Below are 26,019 nucleotides of genomic sequence, written 5' to 3'. Positions count from 1 at the left end.
CACTTCTATAGATACTTTGAATAGTGGTAATCATTAACAAACTGCTCCCCATCCCCTTCTTGCACCTCTTGTTATAAAATGACTTTTAAAGAGCAAGACAGAAAACACTCTCGCCGACCTCCCACAGTCCTCCATTTAGCGGCAAGCAATACCGGTAACTGGCTCAGTCCGGGTCTAGTGCGCATGCGCGGGTGGTCTGTGCATGCGCAGAAGACCCACACTGGACCCGACCGAGCCAGTTACTAGAGATGATTGCAGACGAACGGAAGCACGGTGGAGGAGGGCGAGGGATGCCTCTGTGCTTATGGGGCTGGAGGAAGCCCCGGGAAAGTAAAAAACTTTGCATACCGAAGTCTCTGGTACACTTTAAGGCTGGATCCGCACTATAAGCGCTTTTTTGAGCCTTTGTGATTGCTTTCTGAGTGCTTTTTAAAAATCACTCCCATTCACTTTCATTAAAACCGCAGTAAAAATCATGTAAAAATCACAGCGATCGTGCAATTGCATGTTTGTGGCAATTTTTACATGAATTTTACAGCGATTTTAATGAAAGTGAGTGGGAGTGATCTTTAAATAGCGCTCAGAAAGCGCTCAGCAAGCGCTCAGAAAAGCGCTTATCGTGCGGATCCAGCCTAAAAGGCACTTAATTACTAAGGTGTAGAAATGTTACCTTGGAGAAAACTCAGGAGAAAAATTAAATTGCATATGCTTTTTCTCATGAGTGATAATTTGTATCTTCTCTATAAAATAACTTTTCAGCATTTTACAATTGAAGAAAACAAAAACGATGTAACTATCATTTCTCCCGACCATTATAGAAAGCAGTTGTGGTGTTTGCGCTACAGGAAGTAGGGTGAGATGATAGATTGGTGGTGCGTCTCCTCCCAGCTATGTCTGACACAGGCAGCTGCTGTCTGTAGAGACCATTATTACCAGCAGAGACAGGTCTAGGCATGTACTGCAGAGATCACAACAATGCTAGTGGCATCCCTGAAGCCACACACTCCATAGTACTATTTGTAACCTGTTACCTGTTTTATTATGTCCTCCAGATTACCTTGTTACACATCAGACTAGGCTCTAGGCTGCAGGCTTGTAACCTGCCTCTATTCTGTACACACTGAGATAAGCCACTGCTTGAGCCATGGTGTGCTCATTGGGAGGGTTCTGATAAAAATTCCAAAATCAGAGCCGGGACATGGTCCTCCAGCACCCAAGGCTGAGACTCCAGAGTGCGCCCCTCCATCCCTCCCACCCCAGTCGTCACACACTGATTGCTATTAGACTAAGAGGCGCAGTCACTGCCATGTATCCCCTTTTCTTATTTCTCTCTGCTTTAAACACAATAGGGGGATGATAGCCGAGTGAGTTGTGCGCCCCCCTCCTACACTGCGCTCTGAAGCTGGAGCCTCTCTCGCCTCTGCTTCAGCCCGGCCCTAGATCATGTTAAAATCTAGAGTGTGTACAGGTGTCATTATCAATGGCCTCTATTTAAGAGATTTGCTAAGCCACGAAACTCTTGAACAACACAATTCCACTGGGATGTACCAACCATCCTCTCTCCCCGCTCCATAGGACAAAACAGTTCAACCAGTGTATAATGGACCACTATCACAAAAATATGGTAAAATGTAAAATACATGTGTATGCAAATGTATAAAATATACATGTGCTCCAAATTCAAATGCACCATGAACAACTTTATTTATGGTGCATTTCAGTCACTAACAATAGGTTGTAAAAATCTGACAGAATTGACAGAGATTGGACTAGTCCATCTACTCATGGGGGATCCTCAGGGTTTTCTTTATTTTCAAACGCACTTACTGAATGGCAGTTGCTCAGTCCGTCTGCCAAAGTAGTATATAATTGAGTAGGAAGGCTGACCCCCATCTTTGTATAGATTCTTTCCAGAAACTACTTTTGTAAAGAACAAAAAGGAAATTCTGAGAATCCCCCATGAGGAGATTGACTAGGCCAAAACCTTTCAGATCTGTTCTACTGCCGTTTGTAAATGACAGCAACACAGGAGTAAAGTAGTTTCTTGTGTATTTTACTCTGGGAGAAATGTACTTATTAAGCTGGCCATTAACGGTACAATTTTTTCATTAGATGCGATCTTTTAACGCACTTTTTATGATTGTAATCTGAAGGTAGTTATAGATTGGTCTCATAAACGGGCCAAGTAGGGCATTTTCTCTCTTCAGATATGATCACAAAATTCAACTTTACGATCGATTAAATTTTCTGTTCCAATCGACCATTTTACATTGATTTTCACCACACACTGTGCAGTTCTCCGTCCAATTCGATCATAAAAAGTGCATTGAAAGATCCCACCTGTACGCTTAATGAGCACATTTATAAGTATGCGTACACATTTTTTTTAAGTTTTACAATTTGTGGCGATGGTGGTCCTTTAAAGCTGACCTGAACTCAGAACTTCCTCTCTGCTCTAAGGCTGCTTTCACAGTGGGACGATACAGGCGCACGTTAGTGCAGCCTGTAACGCAGCCCAACTGGCAGCAATGATAAATAAATGGACTGTTCACAGTGCCCACGTTGCAGTACATTGTAACGCAGCACGTTAAATGAAAGTACTGCATGCTGTACGTTATACACAGCTAAGCCGCGTTAGACTGTTTGCACATGCTCAGTAATGTTGGAGGAGGAGGTCTCCCCTCCTCTTCCACGGCCAGCCACATGGCTTATTAATATTCACTGCACTGTGTGATGTGCAGTGTTTACTTCCAGGAGCGGCCGCTTTGTGCGGCGATTGTCTGGTGGGACCACGTGGTCCTCATGCGTCAAAAAGTACGCATCACTGCATCACGGACGCATCAAGAGCCGCCTAAGGTGGCTCAATCTGACGTCCAACGTCAACACCACTATGCGTTGCGTTAGGGGCACGTTATGCGACCTTAACGTCGCATCTAACGCAACATCTTAGTGGGAAAGAGGCCTAAACTATAAGCAACAGCATAATAACCTACAAAGAAAAACATTTCTTAGTTACAGCTGATATAAATACTGCAGTAAATCTGCAGTGTGTCTACTTTCTGCTCTCATGGCAGCAGGCATAGGGTTAACATCCTGTATTTACAAAATTAGCTACTCTGCCCTGGCAGAGGAGACTCCTGAGCTGACACAGCTGAGAGATCAAATTACAGATGTGATCAGGGGCATAACAATAGACACTGCAAGGGATGCTGCCGCAAGGGGGCCCAGCAGCAACAGGGGGCCCCATCCTGAGAGACTGACAACTAAAGGGGAGGCGAGAAAATACTTTCTATTTTTTTTTACAATTGTTTTAATGACTGCATCTGCTCAGCGACTGATAAGGAATCATACTGTGAGAAAACGCGGAAAAGCCGCCGCGAGTACTCAGAGTAAGGCGGCTGATTCCGCGTTCAACATGGCAGCTTGCGCGCATGGGCCTGCATCCACTAGCCTGACGGAGCGCGGAGAAACCGCCGCATGCCCAGTGAACAAGGCGGCGGATTCCGCGTCCGACGCGGCAGGTTGCACGCATGGGCTTACCACTAGCAGTATGGCTGAACGCGGGGAAACCGCCGCATGCTCTGACAGCGGTGCGGCTGGCCCCGCGTTCAAACCAACAGACGCATTACAACACATGTCTGGTGTGGCTGGGACTGATAGTCCACACAGGTTCAGAAGGACGCGCGCGCGCGCTGAGAGGCAGAGCCTTTATGGCAGTCAGAGGGGTGTCAGCTGATCTAGCCGATCAGCTGACAATTCTATCAGGGTTCATTGGTCCAGCATTTAGGGGAGGCGCTGGAGAGCGCTGGTGTATATATACTGGGTGCTGGTCATTTCTCTGGTGTCTGGCGTTGCGATCACTACGTGGTAGCACTCAGACCTTGTCGGTATCTGTGATATTATCTGTGTTATTATTTAGACCAGTTCCTAGGTGTTGATGATCAGGGACCTCACACCTCAGACTAGGAATTAGCTTTACCATCTAGTTATACTCAGACCAGTTCCAGGGTGTTGATGATCAAGGAGCTCACACCCAAGACTAGGCATTGTTGATTATTTGTTATGACCTTGTGCTTTCCTGAGTACTCGTCTGATCTCTGATTAGGTACTTCGCTATATCTGATACTCTGTTGTCAAACTCTGCTTGTCTTAAGATTCCGCATCTGTCTCCTGTCTCTGTCCCTGATCTGTCTGTCTGTTGCCGACCCGGCTTGCCCGACCTTGAGAGCTATCTCCTCAGTCAAGAGATAGCTCACAGACCTGGGGGTGACACCCTTCCTTGGTGTCACTCACACTCTGTCCTTCCTACTCCTAGCCTGACCCCTCCCTCAGGAGAGTCTCAGGCTTGCGGAAGGAACGTGTTACTGTTCAGTACTCCTTACTGCTGTGCACCTGCTCCTCAGGTGCAGTCCTCAAAGTATTTCTGTTGCACCAAACACTCTTATTACCCAGGTGTCCAGAGGTTAGAGATATATCTGATTATCGGTGATACTGCAGATCATCAATAATCGGGTATATATCTGTATTCTCGGTGATACTGCAGATCACCGGTAATCAGACCCTCTCTGTGTTACACCGATCGTTACAGAACGCCAGACCGAAAAATGCAAATGGAGGCACTCACTGGCCGTCTGGGCACACTTACCACTTCGGTGGATACCATCAACCAAGTGCTGGGTAATCACCGGGCGTTAATTGGCGCTTTGTCCGGGTCTTTACAAACCCTCCAGACGGCTGTGGATGAAGTGCGATCTCCTCCTAGCACAGACATACGCATGCCTGTACCTGAAAAATTTTCTGGTCACAGATCTGATTTCCGAAATTTTAGGAGTAGAGTGTTATCATACTTTGAGTTGAGACCTAGATCTTCAGGAACTATGGCCCAAAGGGTCACATTTATTAAGACTTTGTTATCAGGCGATTCTCAGACCTGGGCGTACAGTCTACCCCCTGGAGACTTAGCCCTAACCTCTGTAGATTAATTTTTTAAAGCCATGGCAATAATTTACGACGATCCAGACATTGCCTCGTCTTCTGAGCAGAAGCTCAAGTTGTTACATCAAGGCAAGAGTCCGGTCGAGGAGTATGCTGCTGAATTCAGAAGGTGGTCAGTATCAGCCAGGTGGGGCACCTTTGCCCTGTTAGATTGTTTCTTATCAGGGTTGTCAGATGAGGTCTCTGATCTTATGTTAAGTCAGCCTGAACCTAAGACCATTGATGAGGCCATTTCATCGGCCATCAGGATTGACCGTAGGCTACGCTATCAGAGACAGACCCGAGGTAGAGACCATGTAAGGATGGTGTCCTACGCTGCGCCTCCTGTGACTCCACCTCCTCCTGTTTCACCTCCACCCGAACCAATGCAGATTGGTCGGTCAAAGTTGCCTCAAGTGGAGCGGAGACGCAGGATTTCAGAGCAGTTATGTCTTTATTGTGCAGAGGGGGGTCATAGAGTACAGAATTGCCCTAAGAAATTGGGAAACGCTACTGCCTAGGAGTAGTTGGGGGTAATACCCTAGGCGTACAACTTTTAACCCTAGATGATAAACGTTTGCTTCTTCCTTGTACGATTACATGGGAAGATAAATCTGAAGTCACTGAGGCCTTCGTTGATTCGGGCTCAGCGGCTAATTTTATGGACTACGAATTTGCTAAGAAATTGGATATTCCGCTCACCCCGGTAACACCACCTATCCAAGTTACGGCAGTGGATGATTCCCCCCTGCAACGTAACCACCCTCTGTCTCAGACACCAGAGGTGGGAGTCACTATAGGGGTGCTGCATAGGGAGAAGTTGGTTTTTTTTGTGTTACACATGACAACCTCCACTATCATCCTTGGCATGCCTTGGTTACACCTTCACTCCCCTCAGATTAATTGGGCCACTGGTCAGTTAACAAGCTGGTCAGCCCATTGCTTTCATCATTGTTTAGTGAGGGTAACCTTGGGTCAGACCAGGATTCATGTGGAGGGAGTACCGGAACAATATTCTGAATTTTCAGATGTGTTTTGTCCCAAAGCTGCAGAGAAACTACCTCCACATCGCCCTTTCGATTGCCCCATCGATCTCCGATCTGGTTGTATGCCCCCTAGAGGTCATCTCTACAATTTGTCTGGGCCAGAAAAAGTGGCCATGCGAGAAAACTTGGTAAAAAAGTGGTACATCCGTGAAAACGTGGCTAAGGTGTAACGATCGGTGAAGTACAGAGAGGTCTGATTACCGGTGACCTGCAGCGTCACGGGGAATACAGACGTATACCAGATTATATGTGATCTGCAGTATCACCGATAATCCAATATACTGGCTAACCTCTGTTCACCTGAGTAGAGTGTAGTGTTTGGTGTAACAGTAACACTAAGAGGCCGAGGCCTTGGTGCAGCAAGGAGAACTGCACGGATTCCTTCCGCAGACCTGAGCTCTCCAAGACGGGAGGAGTCAGACTGACAGTAGGAAGGAAAGTCCACGAGTGACCCTCAGAAGGAAGTATCACTATGAGGACTGGGAACCGCCTCCAATCGTGAGGTCGGTTCTCGAGGTCGGACAAGCCAGATCGTAACACACGGACAGATAAAGTACAAATACGGTAGGCAAAGGCAGAGTCAAAGTACAGGCAGGATTCGGCAACGGGGTATCAGATATATCGGGGTACAAAATCGGGAGGCAGAAACAGAGTCTAGGAACGAGCCGAGGTTCGGCAACAGGGTATCAGAAATATCGAGGTACAAGATCAGAGTTCAGGCGGATAGTCGAGGCAGGCAGAAGTCATAACAAATAATCACAATCAAACTAGTACTTTAGCTATCAAAATCTATCTAAGTGTAGGATTACAGCTCCAGCTGGTCCCGGCACACTTAAGGATCTGACTACGGATCTGGGTGCTCCCACATATGTGATCGCAACGCCAGACACCAGATGAATGAACAGCCAGCAGTATATATACATTAGGTGTCCCCCAGCACCTCCCTGATTGCTGGACCAATGGGAAGTGGAGCTATGGTCAGCTGACCTGCCTGGTCAGCTGACTCTCCCCTGGTGTCATAAGTTTTGTCTGAGTGCGCGCGCGCGTCACTCTGAATCTTGAGGGACTATGAGTCCCAGCCAGCACAGCCCCGCTCTGCGGTGTCTCCGCAGCGGGGACCTGCCGGCAAACCGCCGCATCCAGCGCGGTGGTTTCGCCGCTCTCTGCCGGCTGATGCACGGAGGTAGCCGCCTCATGATGTGAGGAGGCGGCTGCCTCTCCGTGCGAGTAGCTGCCGTGTGCGGAAGGAGCCGCCCGCCGCTGGCTCATGGCGGCGGCTCCTCCGCGCTTTCTCACATAAGGGTTTCATTCGCCCTTCCCGGTCGCCTGCCGGAGCAGGTTTCTTTTTTGTAAAGAAAAAAGACGGAGGCCTTCGGCCATGCATTGATTACCGGGGCCTGAATAAAATCACAGTAAAAAAACCGCTATCCATTGCCTTTGATAGATGATTTATTCACTCAGGTCACCAATGCTAAGATTTTCTCGAAATTGGATTTGCGGGGTGCATACAACCTGGTGCGGATCAGAGAGGGCGATGAGTGGAAGACGGCCTTTAACACACCCGATGGGCATTACGAGTACCTGGTGATGCCCTTCGGGTTGTGTAACGCCCCGGCCGTCTTTCAGGAACTCATTAATGAAGTATTCAGGGAGGTGTTGGGTAAATTTGTTCTGGTATATCTAGATGATATACTAATCTTCTCAGATAACCTCTCTGAGCACAGGGCTCATGTCAAATTTGTGCTGCACAAGTTAAGACAGAACATGCTTTATGCTAAATTGGAGAAATGCATTTTTGAGATAACATCTGTCACTTTTCTGGGGTACATAATTTCCACCTTGGGCCTTTCTATGGATCCTGCCAAAGTCTCTGCTGTCCTGGAATGGCCTCAGCCAGTGGGACTGAAATCTCTCCAGAGATTTTTAGGATTCGCTAATTACTATAGAAGGTTCATAAAGGGGTACTCCACAGTCATAGCACCCCTCACCAGTCTTACTAAGAAAGGGGCAGATACCAACCACTGGTCACCCGAAGCTCTGGCTGCTCTCTCCACTTTGAAAGAATTGTTTTGCTCTGCACCCATTTTGAGACACGTCGACACCTCCTATCCCTTTATTGTGGAGGTGGACGCCTCGGAGGTCGGGGTAGGGGCTGTGCTGTCTCAACGTTCTGGGTTGCAGGGAAGATTACACCCGTGTGCCTATTTCTCTCGTAGGTTTTCACCAGCAGAGAAAAACTACGATATAGGCAACAGGGAGCTCCTAGCCATTAAATTGGCCTTCGAAGAATGGCGTCATTGGCTAGAAGGAGCAGAACATACGATTACCATTTACACTGATCACAACAATTTGGAATACATTGAGGGGGCTAAGAGATTGAGTCCCCGTCAGGCTCGGTGGTCACTGTTTTTCTCGAGATTCAGATTTGTAATTACGTATACACTCCGGGTAGTAAAAACATTAAAGCGGATGCTTTGTCCAGATGCTTTGAGCCAGAGACAGCACAGCCCTCAGACCCATTATCCCACAGAGAGTAGTGTTGGCAGCCACAGAGACCTGGAAAAACTGGATGGAGACTTTAAGTCCGTTCCAGCAGGATGTCCCTGAAAGAAAGCCTGAAGGGGTGATGTTTGTACCACTGCCATTTCGTCTCCAGATATTGCAGATGTTCCACTCCCACAAAAATGCTGGACATCCTGGGGCCACCAGAGCACAGGACCTTGTTCCTAGGTGTGCTTGGTGGCCTTCATTGGCAACTGACTGCAAGGAGTATGTTAGAGAGTGTGCAGTATGTGCAAAAAGCAAACCCTCCCGGCTGGCACCTGTGGGAACGTTGCAGCCCTTGCCCACCCCGAGTGAACCATGGACCCATTTGTCCATGGATTTTGTGGGTGAGCTTCCGAGGTCTGAGGGCATGTCGGTCATTTGGGTGGTAGTCGACCGTTTCAGTAAAATGGCCCATTTTGTGCCCCTGAAAGGACTCCCCTCGCCCAGGAGTTGGCCGATCTTTTCATCATCCACATTTTCTGGCTACATGGCATTCCGGAAAACGTTGTGTCAGATCGGGGAGTCCAATTTGTTTCTAAATTTTGGAGGGCATTTTGTCATCAAATGGGCATGGAACTGTCATTTTCGTCGTGCTACCACCCACAGACCAATGGTCAGACTGAGAGAATTAATCAGTCGTTGGAACAGTTTCTAAGGTGTTATGTTGCGGATGCGCAAAATGATTGGGTCAAGTTCTTGCCGTTTGCAGAATTTGCGCACAATAATTTGAAAAGCTCTTCCTCTGGATTTTCTCCAGTTCAGGTGGTAACTGGAAAGTTGCCTAAGTTCTCCCCACTGCCAGTAGCTTCCACTCCGTTTCCAGCTTTGGAGGCTTGGCAAAAGTCATTTAAGAACATTTGGGGGATTGTGAAAAATAATTTGGAGAAGGCTTTTCAAAGTCAGAAAGGTCAAGCTGACAAGAAACGCTCCTTAGAGTGGAAGTTTCGGCCAAGAGACTTGGTCTGGGTGTCCACACGTCATTTGACCCTGAAACAGCCCTCGCCCAAGTTAGGACCCAGATTTGTGGGCCCTTTTCCAGTGACCAGGAAGATCAACAATGTTACTTATGCCATTGATCTCCCTGCCAGCATGCGTGGTGTAAGATCCTTTCATGTGTCCCTGCTTAAGCCAGCAGTTCATGTAGGTTCCACTCCTCCTCCTCCTGTGATGGTAGATGACCAACCTGAATACGACGTAGAAAAGATTTTAGACTCACGTGTTGTACAGAACTCAGTGCAGTATCTAGTTCGCTGGAAAGGGTATGGTATTGAGGAGAGAACATGGGTACCTGAGTGTCGCATGCATGCGGATAAATTAAGGAGGGAGTTCCACGCTTTGTATCCTGAGAAACCGGGTAGGAGCTGTCCGGAGTCCACTCCTCAGGGGGGGGTACTGTGAGAAAACACGGAAAAGCCGCCGCGAGTACTCAGAGTAAGGCGGCTGATTCCGCGTTCAACATGGCAGCTTGCGCGCATGGGCCTGCATCCACTAGCCTGACGGAGCACGGAGAAACCGCCGCATGCCCAGTGAACAAGGCGGCGGGTTCCACGTCCGACGCGGCAGGTTGCACGCATGGGCTTACCACTAGCAGTATGGCTGAACGCGGGGAAACCGCCTCATGCTCTGACAGCGGTGCGGCTGGCCCCGCGTTCAAACCAACAGACGCATTACAACACATGTCTGGTGTGGCTGGGACTGATAGTCCACACAGGTTCAGAAGGACGCGCGCGCGCTAAGAGGCAGAGCCTTTATGGCAGTCAGAGGGGTGTCAGCTGATCTAGCCGATCAGCTGACAATTCTATCAGGGTTCATTGGTCCAGCACTTAGGGGAGGCGCTGGAGAGCGCTGGTGTATATATACTGGGTGCTGGTCATTTCTCTGGTGTCTGGTGTTGCGATCACTACGTGGTAGCACTCAGACCTTGTCAGTATCTGTGATATTATCTGTGTTATTATTTAGACCAGTTCCTCTGTGTTGATGATCAGGGACCTCACACCTCAGACTAGGAATTAGCTTTACCATCTAGTTATACTCAGACCAGTTCCAGGGTGTTGATAATCAAGGAGCTCACACCCAAGACTAGGCATTGTTGATTATTTGTTATGACCTTCTGCCTTCCTGACTACTCTTCTGATCTCTGATTAGGTACTTCGCTATATCTGATACTCTGTTGTCGAACTCTGCTTGTCTTAAGATTCCGCATCTGTCTCCTGTCTCTGTCCCTGATCTGTCTGTCTGTTGCCGACCCGGCTTGCCCGACCTTGAGAGCTATCTCCTCAGTCTAGAGATAGCTCATAGACCTGGGGGTGACACCCTTCCTTGGTGTCACTCACACTCTTTCCTTCCTACTCCTAGCCTGACCCCTCCCTCGGGAGAGTCTCAGGCTTGCGGAAGGAACGTGTTACTGTGCAGTACTCCTTACTGCTGTGCACCTGCTCCTCAGGTGCAGTCCTCAAAGTATTTCTGTTGTACCAAACACTCTTATTACCCAGGTGTCCAGAGGTTAGAGATATATCTGATTATCGGTGATACTGCAGATCATCAATAATCGGGTATATATCTGTATTCTCGGTGATACTGCAGATCACCGGTAATCAGACCCTCTCTGTGTTACACCGATCGTTACACATACATAGTTTTGCAGACAAAGATTTGTAGTTTTGTTTTGGTGGCAGGGGCCCCATCCAAAGTTTTGCAGGGGGGCCCAGTGATTTCTAGTTACGCCCCTGGATGTGATTGATCACAGATGAGGAGGAATACAGGCTAAACTTTCTAAATACATACAGGGTATATTTCTCTAGGTTTTCCTTCTGTCCTGTGCAAGAGTTCAGATTCACTTTAAGCAGAACAAATGGTCTCACCTGTCAGGCCCCAGTACATGAAACAGGCCTGAATTACCACATAGTGGAAATGAATTCTGATTGGCTCACAGCACAGAAACTCCCACTCTGATTTCTAGTGTGCAGATGGTTTGTTTAATATTCACTATCGAGTAAAAGCTTTACACTATTTTTTTTATGTTTTACAGATTGTGGGATTAACCTTGTCTAAGGGTATAGATGACCTGGCTGTTTTGTATCTGGCCACATTACAGAGCATTGCGGTGAGTTATCAGATAGCTTATGTGAAGGCAACCAACAAACCAGAGTTTAGAATTCAGCCAAAAGTACAATGTCATTTTCCATAACCGTGCTGAGTAAACTGAAGCAGAATGATTTTATTGTAGCTGCTGAGATCTGCCAAAGTTCTGGATAAGCAATTACAATCCCCTCTGCCTCTCTGGACATACCCAGCGGCCACAGTAATTCATGGGGATCCAGAGGGAAACTTTGATGCCCTCCCCCAATGTTAACACCCCTTCCCTTGTCATCTATTGGTGACCTTCATCCTCTTGGGGCCCATCTCACAAGGGTCATAGAACAAGCATGGCCATCAGGATCTTCACACCCATAACAAGTGTAGCCACAAAACACCTGATGTGAAGTATATAGTCCCCTGTATCAGAGGAAGGGAAGGTTCGTAGTTGGGTCCCCTGCAGCTCTGGGCTCCGCTGCGATCGCACATGCTGCTCCCCTTATGCCCCCTGCATGAAAGAAGGTGTGTAAACTACTGCACTCCCAGCATCACACTCCTGCATCCCCGGCATCCTACTGCTAGTCTTTTCAATACTACCCCCCACCCCCTCTGCTGCACTCTCAGCATCCAACTCCTGCATCCCCGGCATCCTACTGCCAGTCTTCTCAATACTACCTCCTACCCCCTCTGCTGCATTCCCAGCATCCAACTCCTGCATGCCCGGCATCCTACTGCCAGTCTTCTCAATACTACCTCCCACCCCCTCTGCTGCATTCCCAGCATCCAACTCCTGCATGCCCGGCATCCTACTGCCAGTCTTCTCAATACTACCCCCCACCCCCTCTGCTGCATTCCCAGCATCCAACTCCTGCATCCCCGGCATCCTACTGCCAGTCTTCTCAATACTACCCCCCACCCCCTCTGCTGCATTACCAGCATCCAACTCCTGCATCCCCGGCATCCTACTGCCAGTCTTCTCAATACCCCCCCCCACCCCCTCTGCTGCATTCTCAGCCTCCAACTCCTGCATCCCCGGCATCCTACTGCCAGTCTTCTCAATACTACCCCCCACCCCCTCTGCTGCATTCCCAGCATCCAACTCCTGCCCCTCCGGCATCCTACTGCCAGTCTTCTCAATACTACCTCCCACCCCCTCTGCTGCATTCCCAGCATCCAACTCCTGCATCCCCGGCATCCTACTGCCAGTCTTCTCAATACTACCTCCCACCCCCTCTGCTGCATTCCCAGCATCCAACTCCTGCATCCCCGGCATCCTACTGCCAGTCTTCTCAATACTACCTCCCACCCCCTCTGCTGCATTCCCAGCATCCAACTCCTGCATCCCCGGGATCCTACTGCCAGTCTTCTCAATACTACCTCCCACCCCCTCTGCTGCATTCCCTGCATCCAACTCCTGCATCCCCGGCATCCTACTGCCAGTCTTCTCAATACTACCCCCACATGACTCACCTTCCCTTCCTACCCCATCAATCCTCATCCACATTATTCATACTCTTTTAGGCCCTATACATCCCTATTCTCCCCACACCTGCTCACACTTTGCATCCTTCAGCTCCCCCCCTCCACCATGATACTTGGCTCACTATGCATCCCTCCACTAGGACCCACTCACAAGATGCACCCCCTACTGTATTTCCCCTGACCTATTTGCTTTACACATCTTCTACTCAACCCCCTGTCATGTTTTTCAATACACTCCACTTTCCCCTCCCACAGGGTACACTTACCTGAGACCTAGTACCCTACCCTTCCCACTTCAGGACCTGCTCAAACTATGCACCTCCTACTCTCCCCAGGTCCTTTAACTCTATATATTGCCCACCCCCTAAGGCCCGCTCACCAGTTGGATCTCCTTCTCCCATCTTGGGCCCTCTGTGCATTCCCCCTATCATTACACCTCCTCTCTCCACACACTATACATCCCTAACTCTTTTCTCCTGGCCCATTCACACTATGCATTCCCATTTCAGCCCCCTACCCAGAGTCTGTTCAAACTGCGTACATAATATAAGGGTGCTGGGAAATGTGGGCGCCCAGGAAAGCCGATAGTAGAATATTGGTATAATTATGAATATTCTACTATGAAAGTGTAAAGAAGGATTGTAAAATATTGGTATTAAATACCGAATTTTACTATAGCTAAACCCTAACCCCTATTCTTACACAGAACCCTCCCGGCTGGCGCTTAACCCTAACCAGCCCCACACAGACTCCCTTTCTGACGCCTAACCCTAATTTCCCACACTCGGCACAAACACCCTACCGGATGCCTAACCTTAACCACCCATGCCTAACCCTAAACACAACCCCCCAGCCAATCAACAACCCCCCCCCCCCCCCCCCGCCCCTGCTGCCAATTACCCCAAAAAATAAAATTGTAATTTTCTGGGTACTGCCATAGACACCCCTTAAAATCACTGCATTGAGAGGTAATTTGGGCACCTGCGGCGCTGAACCTAGCGTCTGCTATTTATAGGGTGTCGCTGGAGCCCATATTTCCCCTTAATAACGCTATTTCAATGGGCACCTATGGCAGTGCTCAAACTTCTGCCGCTTGCAGGCGCCTAAATTCCCTGCTTCCATTCAAACTATGCATACATCCCTTACTCATCTCCTCTCTCTCACAAAAGCTCATTCACACCACAATTCACTAACTCCCTCCTTACTGGTGGTGTTGCCAACTTCATAGAGACTTGCACAATAACTTTACAAAGAGATAGATATGTCCTAAACAGAGCTGCAGCCGGGTAAGAAATGTACGTGCTGAATTATATTTATGAATAAAATTTACCCATCACAACTTTTATTTTCAGCAGAGTTCCCTAGCTCAGGTACTCTATAAAGACCATACTCTTTGCTGCAGTGCTGCCTTCAGGGCATCACAGGAGAAAGTGGCGTGTGGGACCCGAGCAAGTCTGGGGCCCAGTGAAAAGTGCCCCACACGCACACAGGCCCCAGCTGCAGTCTATGTCCAGACCGTGCAGAGCCAGCCACGGTAATGCTCCCTGTGGTGGAGGAGCGGCTGGCCACTGGAGACGTGGTAATATGTATTTGGAAAAATCCTTTTTCAATCAAAAAGGCAAAAAAAAAGAGTCCTCTTATGGGTGATCCACCACACCCGCCACTGGAGACGTGGCCAGCAATGATATGGGGCACGCTTGCTCAGTAACCCGTCCTCGCGGTACATTTAAAAATGTTGCAGGTTGAAAAATGGCGCACTGTTCCGCCGATAAATGTATCATAAAACGCTATTTACAGTTTTAATGTAAATACAATCATGTTTAATACATTAAAACGGTAAATTGCGTTTTATGATACATTTATTGGTAGAACGGTGCGCCATTAAAAAAATGCAGGAAGGCTAGTATTAGGCAGTGGGGGTCGAAGGGGAGAGGCAGCTGGGGTGGAGGGAGTAGGATTAGGTGGAGGGAGGATGTGTGCATAGGCATACATTACCTAGTCCCGGCCGGCGATCGCTCCTTCACTTCTTCAGTTAGTTTGCTGTAGTCCTGCATCCAGCCAATCACCATGCGGGGACTGAAGCCACAAGGTGATTGGCTGGATGCAGGACTACAGCAAACTAACTGTGGTAGTTAGTTTGCTGTAGCCCCCGCCCCATTTAAAAACATCATCCTTTCTTACGTACATGTTTTATGATTGCCTGTGTTTTTTTGCTCGGGATATTGCTGAAGTTACTTTTTGGGAAATATCTCTTCTTATTTCCTCTCTGTCCTCTTTTCTACCACTAAGCCAAATGCACCTTACATATATAAATTTAGTAGCCATATTCCCCAGACAACAGGATTAATCTGATCTGAAATCTGAGTCACAGGGGCAGACATGGCATTGCAGCATTGGGGTAGGAATGGCACCCATGGGGCTGTGGCGCCCATGGCAGGAGACATGCCTGCACCCTTCTAGATACGCCTCTGCCCAACAATTTCTGATGGCGGCCCTGTTCTGCTGTATGTCTTCCATAAAGGAACATATCAGGTGAAAGCCACTGCACCAATGGTTGTAGAGTGATGTGCCGGGATCTCCTCTGGAGTCACAAGTTTGCTGTTAGATGAATCCAAATGATCCGCACCATCAAGGTAAATACTTTATTATAGCTCAATAAAAATAATAAAATCCATATGTGGGTATGTACAAAGATGACGCACAGGCGTTTCGGGCCATATTCGGTCCTTTCTCAAATCATGACCAGCCCACAATGATAACACAACAATCTCCAAAGTGCTTTAAAGCCCCAGGGTGGACCACATAGAGAACTGCAAAATTAGCATACATACATATTCATGTTTCCCCCAACCTATCAGATCTCATACTATAGCTAGGACCCTTTAAGCTCCACGTCTCATCCCCACATATATCTATACAATATGATATAAAGAAGATCTCAGGCGTGCTAGGCAGGGACACTCACCATTATGTCACGCGTGTCGAAAAACACACGAAAAAGACATAAATCCAGCAGGATCATCGTGACCAATAGCAGCATCGCCTACCTTCTAGACCTAGGAACCCGAGAGGGAACCCTAAACCTCGCCCACCCAGGGAAGGTGAACAGTCATCATCCGATTTTTTGGGCTCGGACGGTCCATCGGGCCCGTCAGACAATCCAAGCGGAGGGGAGGAAAAAGATACCAGAAAGAGAAACAAAGGGAAAGAGGACTTCAGGATGCAGTTGAGGAGGGGAAGATAGAACCAGTTGATTTGGTGGTGAACATCTCTACATATCCCCTGGAAGAGGCAGAACATCAACTTCTTAATAGAGGACTGTCTTTCTGTCCTACGAACTTTCCCGACTTTTTTGAGGTAGACCTAGAATTAGCGAGATTCTTCAGATCTTTGAGACTCAAACATTTCTTCAGTGGTAGTCTCTTGTGGAAAAGAGATGATCAACAGGAAAGTTCGAGTGACTGCCTACAATTGAAGGATTGGAATCTGAGGAATAGAAGTCGATTTACTCCTTCTTGCCATAGTGTTATTAATACTTATATGGAGAAAGTGAACATACCCACATATGGATTTTATTATTTTTATTGAGCTATAATAAAGTATTTACCTTGATGGTGCGGATCATTTGGATTCATCTTCCATAAAGGAACAGACATGACATTTTTGCCTCACAAGTTCAGCTCAGTAATTTTTGTTGGAGATATTTTGCGGTTGTTCTGTTGGTTAATTGTAAAGTTTATGTGATATTTGACTCTGAAGTTTCTCCAGTTACAATAATAGTTGACTCATCCCTAGAACTGTGAATAGGAAAGGGATGGAACCTATTATCTATGGTCACGAGGTAATAGGAGCGCTCAGCGTTTCTGCGACACATGTTTACCTCGCAGCGTGTTCTCAGACTGGCAGTTTATTGGTGGATCCTTCACATTAACTCACAAAGAAAAGTTTGTAAATCATGAAATGTATCCACTCCAAGCCAGGCGAGTGAAGCCGTAACTCTCTGTTTTCTGTTTGTGGTTGTAGATGGGAACGAGGCACATTATAGAGGCCATGGAGAAGTCAAACCACGCTATCAGCAGTCTGTTCATGTGCGGGGGGCTCAGCAAAAACCCCCTCTTCGTACAGCTCCATGCTGACGTTACAGGTAAGAGCCGAATTGGAGAGCACAGAAGCATCCTACCTACGCCCCAAATTCTATCAAGGAAACCTGAGACGCTGGGATAAACATTATACATACCTGGGGCTTCTTCCAGCCTCCTTCTGGCTGATTGGTTCCTACCTGGGGCTTCCTCCAGCCCCCTTCAGGCTGATCGGTCCCTACCTGGGACTTCCTCCAGCCCCATTCACGCTGATCGGCCCCTACCTGGGGCTTCCTCCAGCCCCCTTCAGGCTGATCAGCCCCTACCTGGGGCTTCCTCCAACCCCCTTCAGGCTGATTGGTCCCTTGCCATCCTCCCAGGCCGCTTGGATCTTCCGCTAGGTGGCCTGGTGAATTCCTCCAGTCGGCGGGAAACTGTGCATGAGCCTTCACATAACGCTCCCGGCCACGGTAGTGTGACAGGGGGGCGTGTGCGGCCTTACTGCACCTGCGCTGACTGGACCCGAATGGTAGATTTACCGGGCTGCCTAGCGGAGGATCCAGACGGCCTGGGAGGAAGGCGAGGGACCGATCAGCCTGAAGGGGGCTGGAGGAAGCCCCAGGTATGTATAAAACGTTGTTTTTTTTTTTTTTAAATAGTCTCAGGCACCCTTTCAATTTCAATAATAAAAAAACATGGAGGAGCAAACCACTAAAAGGAACAGAGCATAGTGGCTTAGCTACAAAGCCATGGCCTTCAGTGCTAATTTTACACTGTCGTTGTATAAAGCCTGGTACACACGTATGATGACTGTCCCCTTACAGGTATAGGGAGTCAATCCCTCAATCGACAGTTTGGGGCTAAGTGCTCTACAGATGCGTGACTATTTAAGAGACTAGCGACGTGTCTGTTGCTATGAAGAAAGGAGGAGGGGCAACACACAACACATGATGAAGGGGGTTTCAGCAGAGTCAGGGTAGGTAGAAAAACAATGCACTCGAAGTTTGATTGGTAAGATCCAATATGTCAGATCTTCAGGCGACTTTGGAGGGCTCCTGTACACACACATGCTAGATTCTCAGCAAAGTACACATACTAGATGGGTGTCGCCCAACGGGAATTGAGAATCGATCCTCAGGTGACATTGGTGGACCGAGGCTTTACAAAGGCATAGTTAGCCTGCAGGCGTTGTGTTGTTTAAAAAACACAAAATCCAGGCTCCTCACCTTGAGCTAGGACATTTAAACACTTGTAGATTTAATGGGGAGGTGCTGGAAGGGGTGTAGCAAGCAAAACAGCAAAACATCAAAATGAACTTCCGCACACTCATGCAAATTCACTTACAAAAATCATGCAGCCATCAATGCTGTCCCTACAGCTAAGTTAAAAGCTGGGCTCTTCGTTACAAGAATAAAGTCTCTTGTGTAGTCACGTACACCGTGTAGCGGTAGCCCAGCTTGTTGGTGTGTTCGCATGGCACGTATGCAGGTACTAGCAGCTCCCTTGCAGGATTAGTTAGATGCACTATCTGTCCCAGGGAGGACGTTAAGGATATGTGCTCCTATTCCTTAGATAGGTTTTGATGCGCTGAATGCGTGCATGTTTGTGCTATGCATGTTACAGGGCCAGAGTTAGGACACATACGACACTGGGCTACCTCTATGCGGTGTATGTGACTACATAAGAGACTTTATTCTTGAAACGAAGATCCCAGCTTTTAACTTAGCTGTAGGGACAGCATTGATTGCTGCATGATTTTTGTAAGTGGATTCGCATGAGGATTTGCATAAGTGTGCGGGAGTTCATTTTGATGTTTTAACGATGTGTTGAAATGCAGGGGGTGGCACGGGTGCGACATCAACCTGGCAAGAATGGTATCTTGGGAGAACAAAGATATCGGCTATCGCTCGGACAAATTATTTCACCCCGCAGATTGCTGGCTGGGCAGCCATCATTAGTCAGGGGCTTCTGTACACGCACCGGATTATCGGGAAAGGCGGTCATTATCGCCCGCCTCACCTGAATTTAATCTAGCGTGTGTATTAACCTTTAACCACTTCCTGCAATATGGACGTTTATAAACATCCTATTTGTGCACCTTAAGTGCAAGTAGGACATTTACTTAAGTCTGGCTATTCTGATGAATCGCACACACCATGCGAGCCACGTGCATGGGCACAGCATGTGTTCCCTTCAGCCAATGGCATGAGGTGGTTAATGGCCGCCTCAGGTGAGTTTAATCCTGCGCGTGTGCACTCAGCTTAAGAGGTGTAAGCAGAGGTAAAGGAATGGTTACCACTATTTAAAGGGAACTGAGCACATTCTCTTTCAATGGAATCTCTCCTGGCATAGAAGCTGCCATGTCCCCCCCCCCCCCTCCCCTTCTCACATTCCTTATTTACAGGAGTCAGAGATGCTATCTTGACACATTGACACAAACTCGGTCTTTGAAGAAACAGTCCTAATTACTAACCCCCTTTGTTGTCTAATGGCATTGTTTACCTCTTGGTAATTAGCCCAATAAAACAATTAGGGACCTGAAAGCTCTGCGGCCGGGGACGGCAGGGCAGCCCTGCTGAAACAGGGTAATTAATCTACTTTGAATGTAAAATACAAGGTAAAATGAAAGTTTATTTTAATAATGAAACAGATTTTCGGCATGCATTTTTCATGTGCTATAAAAATGTCCTGAATGATAAAAAAAGGTGCTCGGTTCACTTTAAAGCGTAAAGGTGAACATTCCCGGGACACCACCAATAAAGGGCAAATGCAGCAAATTAAGGAGAGCCCCATGTGGAACCCTCAGTTCCAGGAGCCCTGGGTCAGTCATGACCTCTGTATCCCCTATTGCTATGCCACTGGTGGCAACCTCAACATCTATCCATTGCTATACCACAGTCAGTGAGGGTTCACTGAGCAAATACCTCAAAGGTCACTGCAGTGGTTTGTTTTTCCATGTTTCCTTATTACTGAGATGTGTTTTAAATTTACAGTTACGACCTAAGAAGACGCCAATGCGAAATCCTGACTTGATTACTCATTGTCTACATCTTCAACATTCCATTACTTACTGCTGTGCCGATTTACAGCACATCCTATGGAACAGCCGTGTGTGTCTCCTACACAGAGGACCCCCCCAGTAGACACCCCCTCACCGGAGACCCAACAGTGACTGCAATCTATTATGTAGGGCAACACATATCCCAGGTGGCCTGTTACACAGATTTTGACATTCGAATGTACCTTCCCCTGTCCTGTAAAGTACTCCCAAGGGAACAACTCTTCCCTATCGCCTGGGGTTAGGGGAACATTTACAAATTGTCCCATCACCACCAGTCAGCAAGGATATAAACTAAGCTTTCCCAGATCTTAAACCATTTTGTCCAAGCCGTTTTCACATCTGAATAGTTGGAAATTTCATTAAGATTTACGAGACGTGCGGCTGGACAAAATTACAAATAATTTGGCCACAAAAGAGTTTATGGGAGCATTTTGGCTGCATATTGATCTGATTGTTTGCAGCATATTACTTTTGATCTACCCCCTCAGCATTGCTATCCACTGACACTAAGGCCCAGTTCACAGTGGAGCGTTGCGGTGCGGCATAACTGCCGTTAGGTAACACGGCTCACCACGCTGCAATGCTCCGCCTATAGCGACGTTCACAGTGCGAAAGGGATGTTGCGGTATAATGGCGGGCAGCATGGTAAAACACTGTATGCAGCGAGTTACCGCTAAATGTGTGCGGTAACAGTGGGAGCGAAGCATACTTCTCATTGAACTGTATGTTTCACTGTACCTGATGGAACGCGCAGGTAAGTTTTGGTACCGCTGTATCTAACGCGGTGTTGTGTTTCTGCTGTCACCGGAAACGCAACGCAACTGATCACTGTGAATGGGGCCAAACTGTCCTCACCTGAGCCCCAGCAGGTCCTGAAATTCCACTGGGTATCCTGGTACTTAAGGTCTGCCACACGGGAATTAAACATGAGAAGTGTGACTGCAGAATCTTACTGACGCAGAAGAGGAAACATTTGGACTTTAATGAGAAAATAAACAATGAGTTAATGAATTGTATGCGTAGCACAGCTAAGAAATAGAACATTAGTGGCAAAGAAAAGAGTCTCATTGTTTTCCACTACAGGAACTTCAGTTGTTATCTGTACAAAAGAGCTTCGCTGAGCTCTTCTGACCCAACTTGGGTCGACGACAGTCCTGTTTTCTGAAGCATTTAAAGTGACCCTAAACTAACTGTAAAAAAAAAAAAGTTTCACTTACCAGCCCCCTGCAGATATCTGTCCTAGCTTTGACAAAGGGGACCTCTCTGGCCCTGAAACGATAGTAAGCATACGGTCAGATTATTGTACGTGTGTGATGGGACAATAAAGGTTTCACTGTTCCTGCATAAGTCTGTGTGCGGATCCATACTTCTCTCCTGTGAATTACGATTGCCGAGGATCCTGCACCAGCAACCTGCTGTATTAACTACCGGGGGACCGCCAACGCCATTGGGCGTGGCCACGGCAGCAGCTCCAGGACCTCCTAACGCCAATTGGCGTCAAGTCCTGGGGCTACAGTTTCCCAGGGAACGGCCTTTGTTTACATCCATATAGTGCTGCGGTCCCCGGCAGCCCTGTACGAGATCGTCAATCCCCGGCCTCTGATTGGCCGGGGATCGCCGTCCTCTCCTAGGCTGATGCCTATGAGAGGCGGAACAGGACGGATCGCCATCCTGTTCTATAAAGATCACAGAAGGGAGGAAAGAGGGAGGGAGGGAGAAACAGCCTCATAGAAGCTCAGAAAAAAAAACCGGCCACAGCGATCGGACACCTCCGGCAGCATCTCCCCTTAGGGACAAGAAAAGGAGGGTTGTCCGATCGCTGGGCTCCATAGCTGGGCTGTGCAGGAGGCTGAAAAGCCTGCACAGCCCAGCTTAACAAAAAAAGAGCATGGTCGTTAGGGGGGAGTTAACACTGCAGTCGTCAAGTGGTTAAGGTGTGTGGTTTTTTCATCTTAAGTTTCATTTTCACCAACTGATCAGATGGCGCACCACTGTGCCTGCATGGCGCTGGCCATGCGCGTCCTCATTCGTGCTCCCGTCCTCAGGAGCATCCTGCGCAGAAGTAGTACGAGAAAATCTCTGCTGTGCCTGTGCAGGACACTCCTGGTGACGGGAGAACGAATGAGGATGCGCACAGCCACTCCTCCAGCTGGTGGATGGTAGAGAGATTGAGCTCCTCCACCTCCTGTTTGAGGATGCCCCATAGATGCTCAACAGGGTTTAGGTCTGGAGAAATACTTGGCCAGCCCAGCACCTTTACCCTCAGTTTCTTTAGCAAGGCAGTGGTCGTTTTAGAGGTGTGTTTGGGGTCATAATCATGATGGAATACATACCTGTAGCCCAGTTTCCGAAGGGAGGGGCTCATACTCTGAACCAGTATGTCACAGTACATGTTGGCATTCATGGCTCCCTCAATGAACTGTAGCTCCTCATTGCTTGCAGCACTCATGCAGCCCCAAACCATGACACACCCACCACCTTAATTGACTGTAGGCAAGACATACTTGTCTTACTGTCACACTGCCTTACTGTCGGAAGTAGAAGTATAATTGCTGTATACTCTCAGCATGAAAAAACCTTCATGTACTTTGGTGAATACATCCCCATGTCACTTGTCATTTCAGGTACCCTTTAAGTCTATCAATAGCTCAAATGCTAAATTAGTGCGTTCATTTAAAGGACCAAGGACATTTTTTCCTGTGTAGCTGTCACTTACAAAAGTAATATTAATCTGACAGCTCTAAAGCCTGGTACACACCATGCAATTTCCCGTCAGATAGATGGGTCGAATAGATAATTTCCGACAGGTCCGATCTGACTTCCAATCGTTTTTTTTTTATCGATTTGCATAGAAGTGATCAGAAAATGGATCAGAAAAACGATCGACAATCAGATCAGATCTGTCGGAAATTATCTATTGATCCATCTATCTATTGGGAAATTGCAAGGTGTGTACCAGGCATAAGACAGATGCCAGATGAGACTGACATCAGATCTGATCAGAGAGGGATCTATTTGATGTTTGGTCTGGTGGAAGATCGAGAGACATATGGCCACGTTAACAGGGCAGTTTCTAGGCTAAATTGCACCCAGGGCGAGGGTGTAAAAATTGCTCCCCCTTCCTCCCCACCCCGTGGACTCGCGAACCCTTACTCATTAGGGACAGTCACACAGCCACAGGTGACAAGTAGATCTGCCTACTTACTGGTGACCAGCCGCTTATCCAGGAGGAAGCAGGGACCAGGAAGAGAGCCCGGAAATCCAACTCCTCCATGGGTGCCGCGCACTGACAGCCTGTAGTACCGCTACAGACCATCAGGTGTCATCACGCGGTGGTGACGTAAATTGACTTGATGTCTGACGCAGGAAGTATAGGAGGAGTCAAGGAAGGTGATTGCGCTGGTAATCTTCTTTCTTCTTCCATTTGGCTGCACCGTGCGTCACCAGCTCTCTAGCGGTTATGTCCTTTTGCCTGCTCCCCCTTCTTCTACTTGCTGGTCTGCGCCAAAGGCGGTCTCCCTGCCCACACTGCCCAAGAAACGGCCCTGCACCTTAACTTTGTACAGCTTTGTGGAAGGTGTTGGTGCAATATCAGCCAGAGATAATTCTAATTTCATTATGGCCTTGTCAGCACGCCCACGTGGAATGTGACCTGATATGAGTCAGGAGGAAAGTTCCCTGCCCCATCTGGGGAACATATCAGAGACATAGGATAAGCCGTGTCGTTGCCTTAGGCGCCAGATATCAGTCCCGATAGCTGAGTGTTACAGCCTGTGCTAAGAAAATAAAACACGGTTAGAACTCTAATATTACAGCGCCCTTTTTTTCCCCCCGCTAACCGTTATCAGTCCCTCATCTGCGTTATCTCCTGCTCACGTATCGCCATCTGCTCAGTTGCGGCCAGAGGAATTTGGACCGCGACGTGGAAAGTATTTTGTTTGCTAGGAGACCTGGTTAAAACATTCCACTATTATGGTTTAACTGGATCTCCCTGAATGATTAGCTAATACAAACAGGGCAAGTGGGGAATCCCTTGTTTTCAGAGGCAGGCTTTTTTTTTCTCTTGGCCTCGGGGAAAGGTAAAGTTTATCATCGGCTAAATGTTTTTGTCTGGGTTATGTTACAAGTTATTGCTCTGTGTCTGAGTTGCCATAGAAACATCACAATTTCCTGCTTGTTAGATTTTTAGCCTACGGCTCAGTCTTGGGTAATAATACTTACAGAGAACTAGTCACAAATGGATTCAGGGGCCTGTCACACTGGGGTGTTGCGGTGCGGCATTTTACCGCATTCCTACTGCAGGGCAATGTAAGTCTATGGGTTAAATCACATTGCCTGCGGTGTGCTGGAAGTCCCCTATCTAACACAAGCGCATACCTACGTTACCGTGCAGCGACCGGAAGTCAGGTAAGTCTATGGTAACGTGCGTGTTTTTAGCCTCTAACTAACCGCGTCACGCCGATCAGCATAAGGTCCTGCGGGCTTGTTTTTCAGGAGATCGCACGCACTGATGCGCGCACATCCCTGCTTGGATGACGGAGCTCTGCTCCACCATCAGGCTCCCAGCGGCGATCACCGCTAGGAGACTGTTAGCCTGTGAAACCGATCCACGGCAGCGCTGTACTGGGGACAGCCGAGTGACGCGGCTGTTTCCCTGGGGGAGACAGAAGCAATCCGCTGTCATAGGCTGAAGCCTATGACAGCCGATCGCAGTGATTGGCTGGCTGTGGGAGGAAGGGAGGGGGGACATATAAATAATAAAAAAATACACTTTTTATACAGAAAAAAACTAATATTTGGCAAAAAATAAACAAACATCTGGGGGGCGATCAGACCCCACCAACAGCTCTGTTTGTGGGGAGAAAATGGGGGGGGGGGAATCACTTGTGTGCTGAGTTGTGCGGCCCTGCAGCGAAGCCTTAAAGCTGCAGTGGCCCATTTAGTGAAAAATGGCCTGGTCTTAAGGGGGTTTAACACTGCGGTCCTCAAGTGGATGAACAACCCGCCTCAGATTTTTGCATCACGTATGCACGGAAGCGTATTTTAGCAATACACTGCTGCACACGTCATCGATTCACCAACAGGAAGTGAGCATCACTTCCTGCTGGGCTGGATGTTTTTTTTTGCGGTGCGGTGCAGCCCCTGGGCCGCACCACTAACACCAAACAGCAGTGTGAAACCGGCTTGAGGTTCCTTTAACAATATATAAATTGTTAACCAAATGAAGATTTATGCGTGCTCAACACCAAGCTTAACCCTTACAAGTCTGGCTGTGCAAATCTGGCTAAATTGGCTTATCACGAGGCATTGCTCATGCAAAATTGCATTTGCTTTCGCATGCCAAACTTTGCGGGGTCAAAAATGAATACCGCGTGGCCAGCGCCGGGGAGGGCCATCCGCACCCACCTCCCAAAATTAAAAACAGGCACTTACCAAACTCCTTTCCCATGCAGTGCCCTCAAGTTAATGCGCAGTAGCAGAACGCAATGGACGTTAAGGTAAGTGCCTGTTTTTAATTTTGGGACGTGGGTGCGGATGGCCCTCCCCGGCGCTGGCCACGCTTGGGGGGGGGTCGTCTGCGCCACCCAGCCTCCCCCTCCGGGGTGTCGCTGTGGTCCCTGGGCAGTGAGAGAGCCTGGGGCCCTGCAGCCCCCCTGGTTGTATGGGGGCATTGGGAAGCCTCCCCGTGGCGCTCGTAGATAGTGCTATGTAGCATGAACTAATTCCCGCAGGGCAACCGCTTCACGGTATTCGT

General features: G+C 48.2%; 1 protein-coding gene across 5 annotated transcripts in view; it reads left to right on the top strand.

The window, feature by feature from the left end:
• The window catches only part of FGGY (FGGY carbohydrate kinase domain containing), a 339,037-nt gene that overhangs the window by 231,237 nt on the left and 81,781 nt on the right, over window positions 1-26,019 (top strand). For all 5 annotated transcript variants that reach the window (XM_068239391.1, XM_068239395.1, XM_068239393.1 and 2 more), the window contains exons 12-13: window positions 11,596-11,670; window positions 17,148-17,268. In XM_068239391.1, the coding sequence (XP_068095492.1) occupies window positions 11,596-11,670; window positions 17,148-17,268 (196 nt within the window). The remainder of the gene's footprint in view (window positions 1-11,595; window positions 11,671-17,147; window positions 17,269-26,019) is intronic.

This window comes from Hyperolius riggenbachi, chromosome 6, assembly GCF_040937935.1.
Source record: "Hyperolius riggenbachi isolate aHypRig1 chromosome 6, aHypRig1.pri, whole genome shotgun sequence".
NCBI lineage: Eukaryota > Metazoa > Chordata > Amphibia > Anura > Hyperoliidae > Hyperolius > Hyperolius riggenbachi.
The sequence above is the reverse complement of the archived record's forward strand: the minus strand, read 5'-3'. Positions and strand labels throughout refer to the sequence as shown.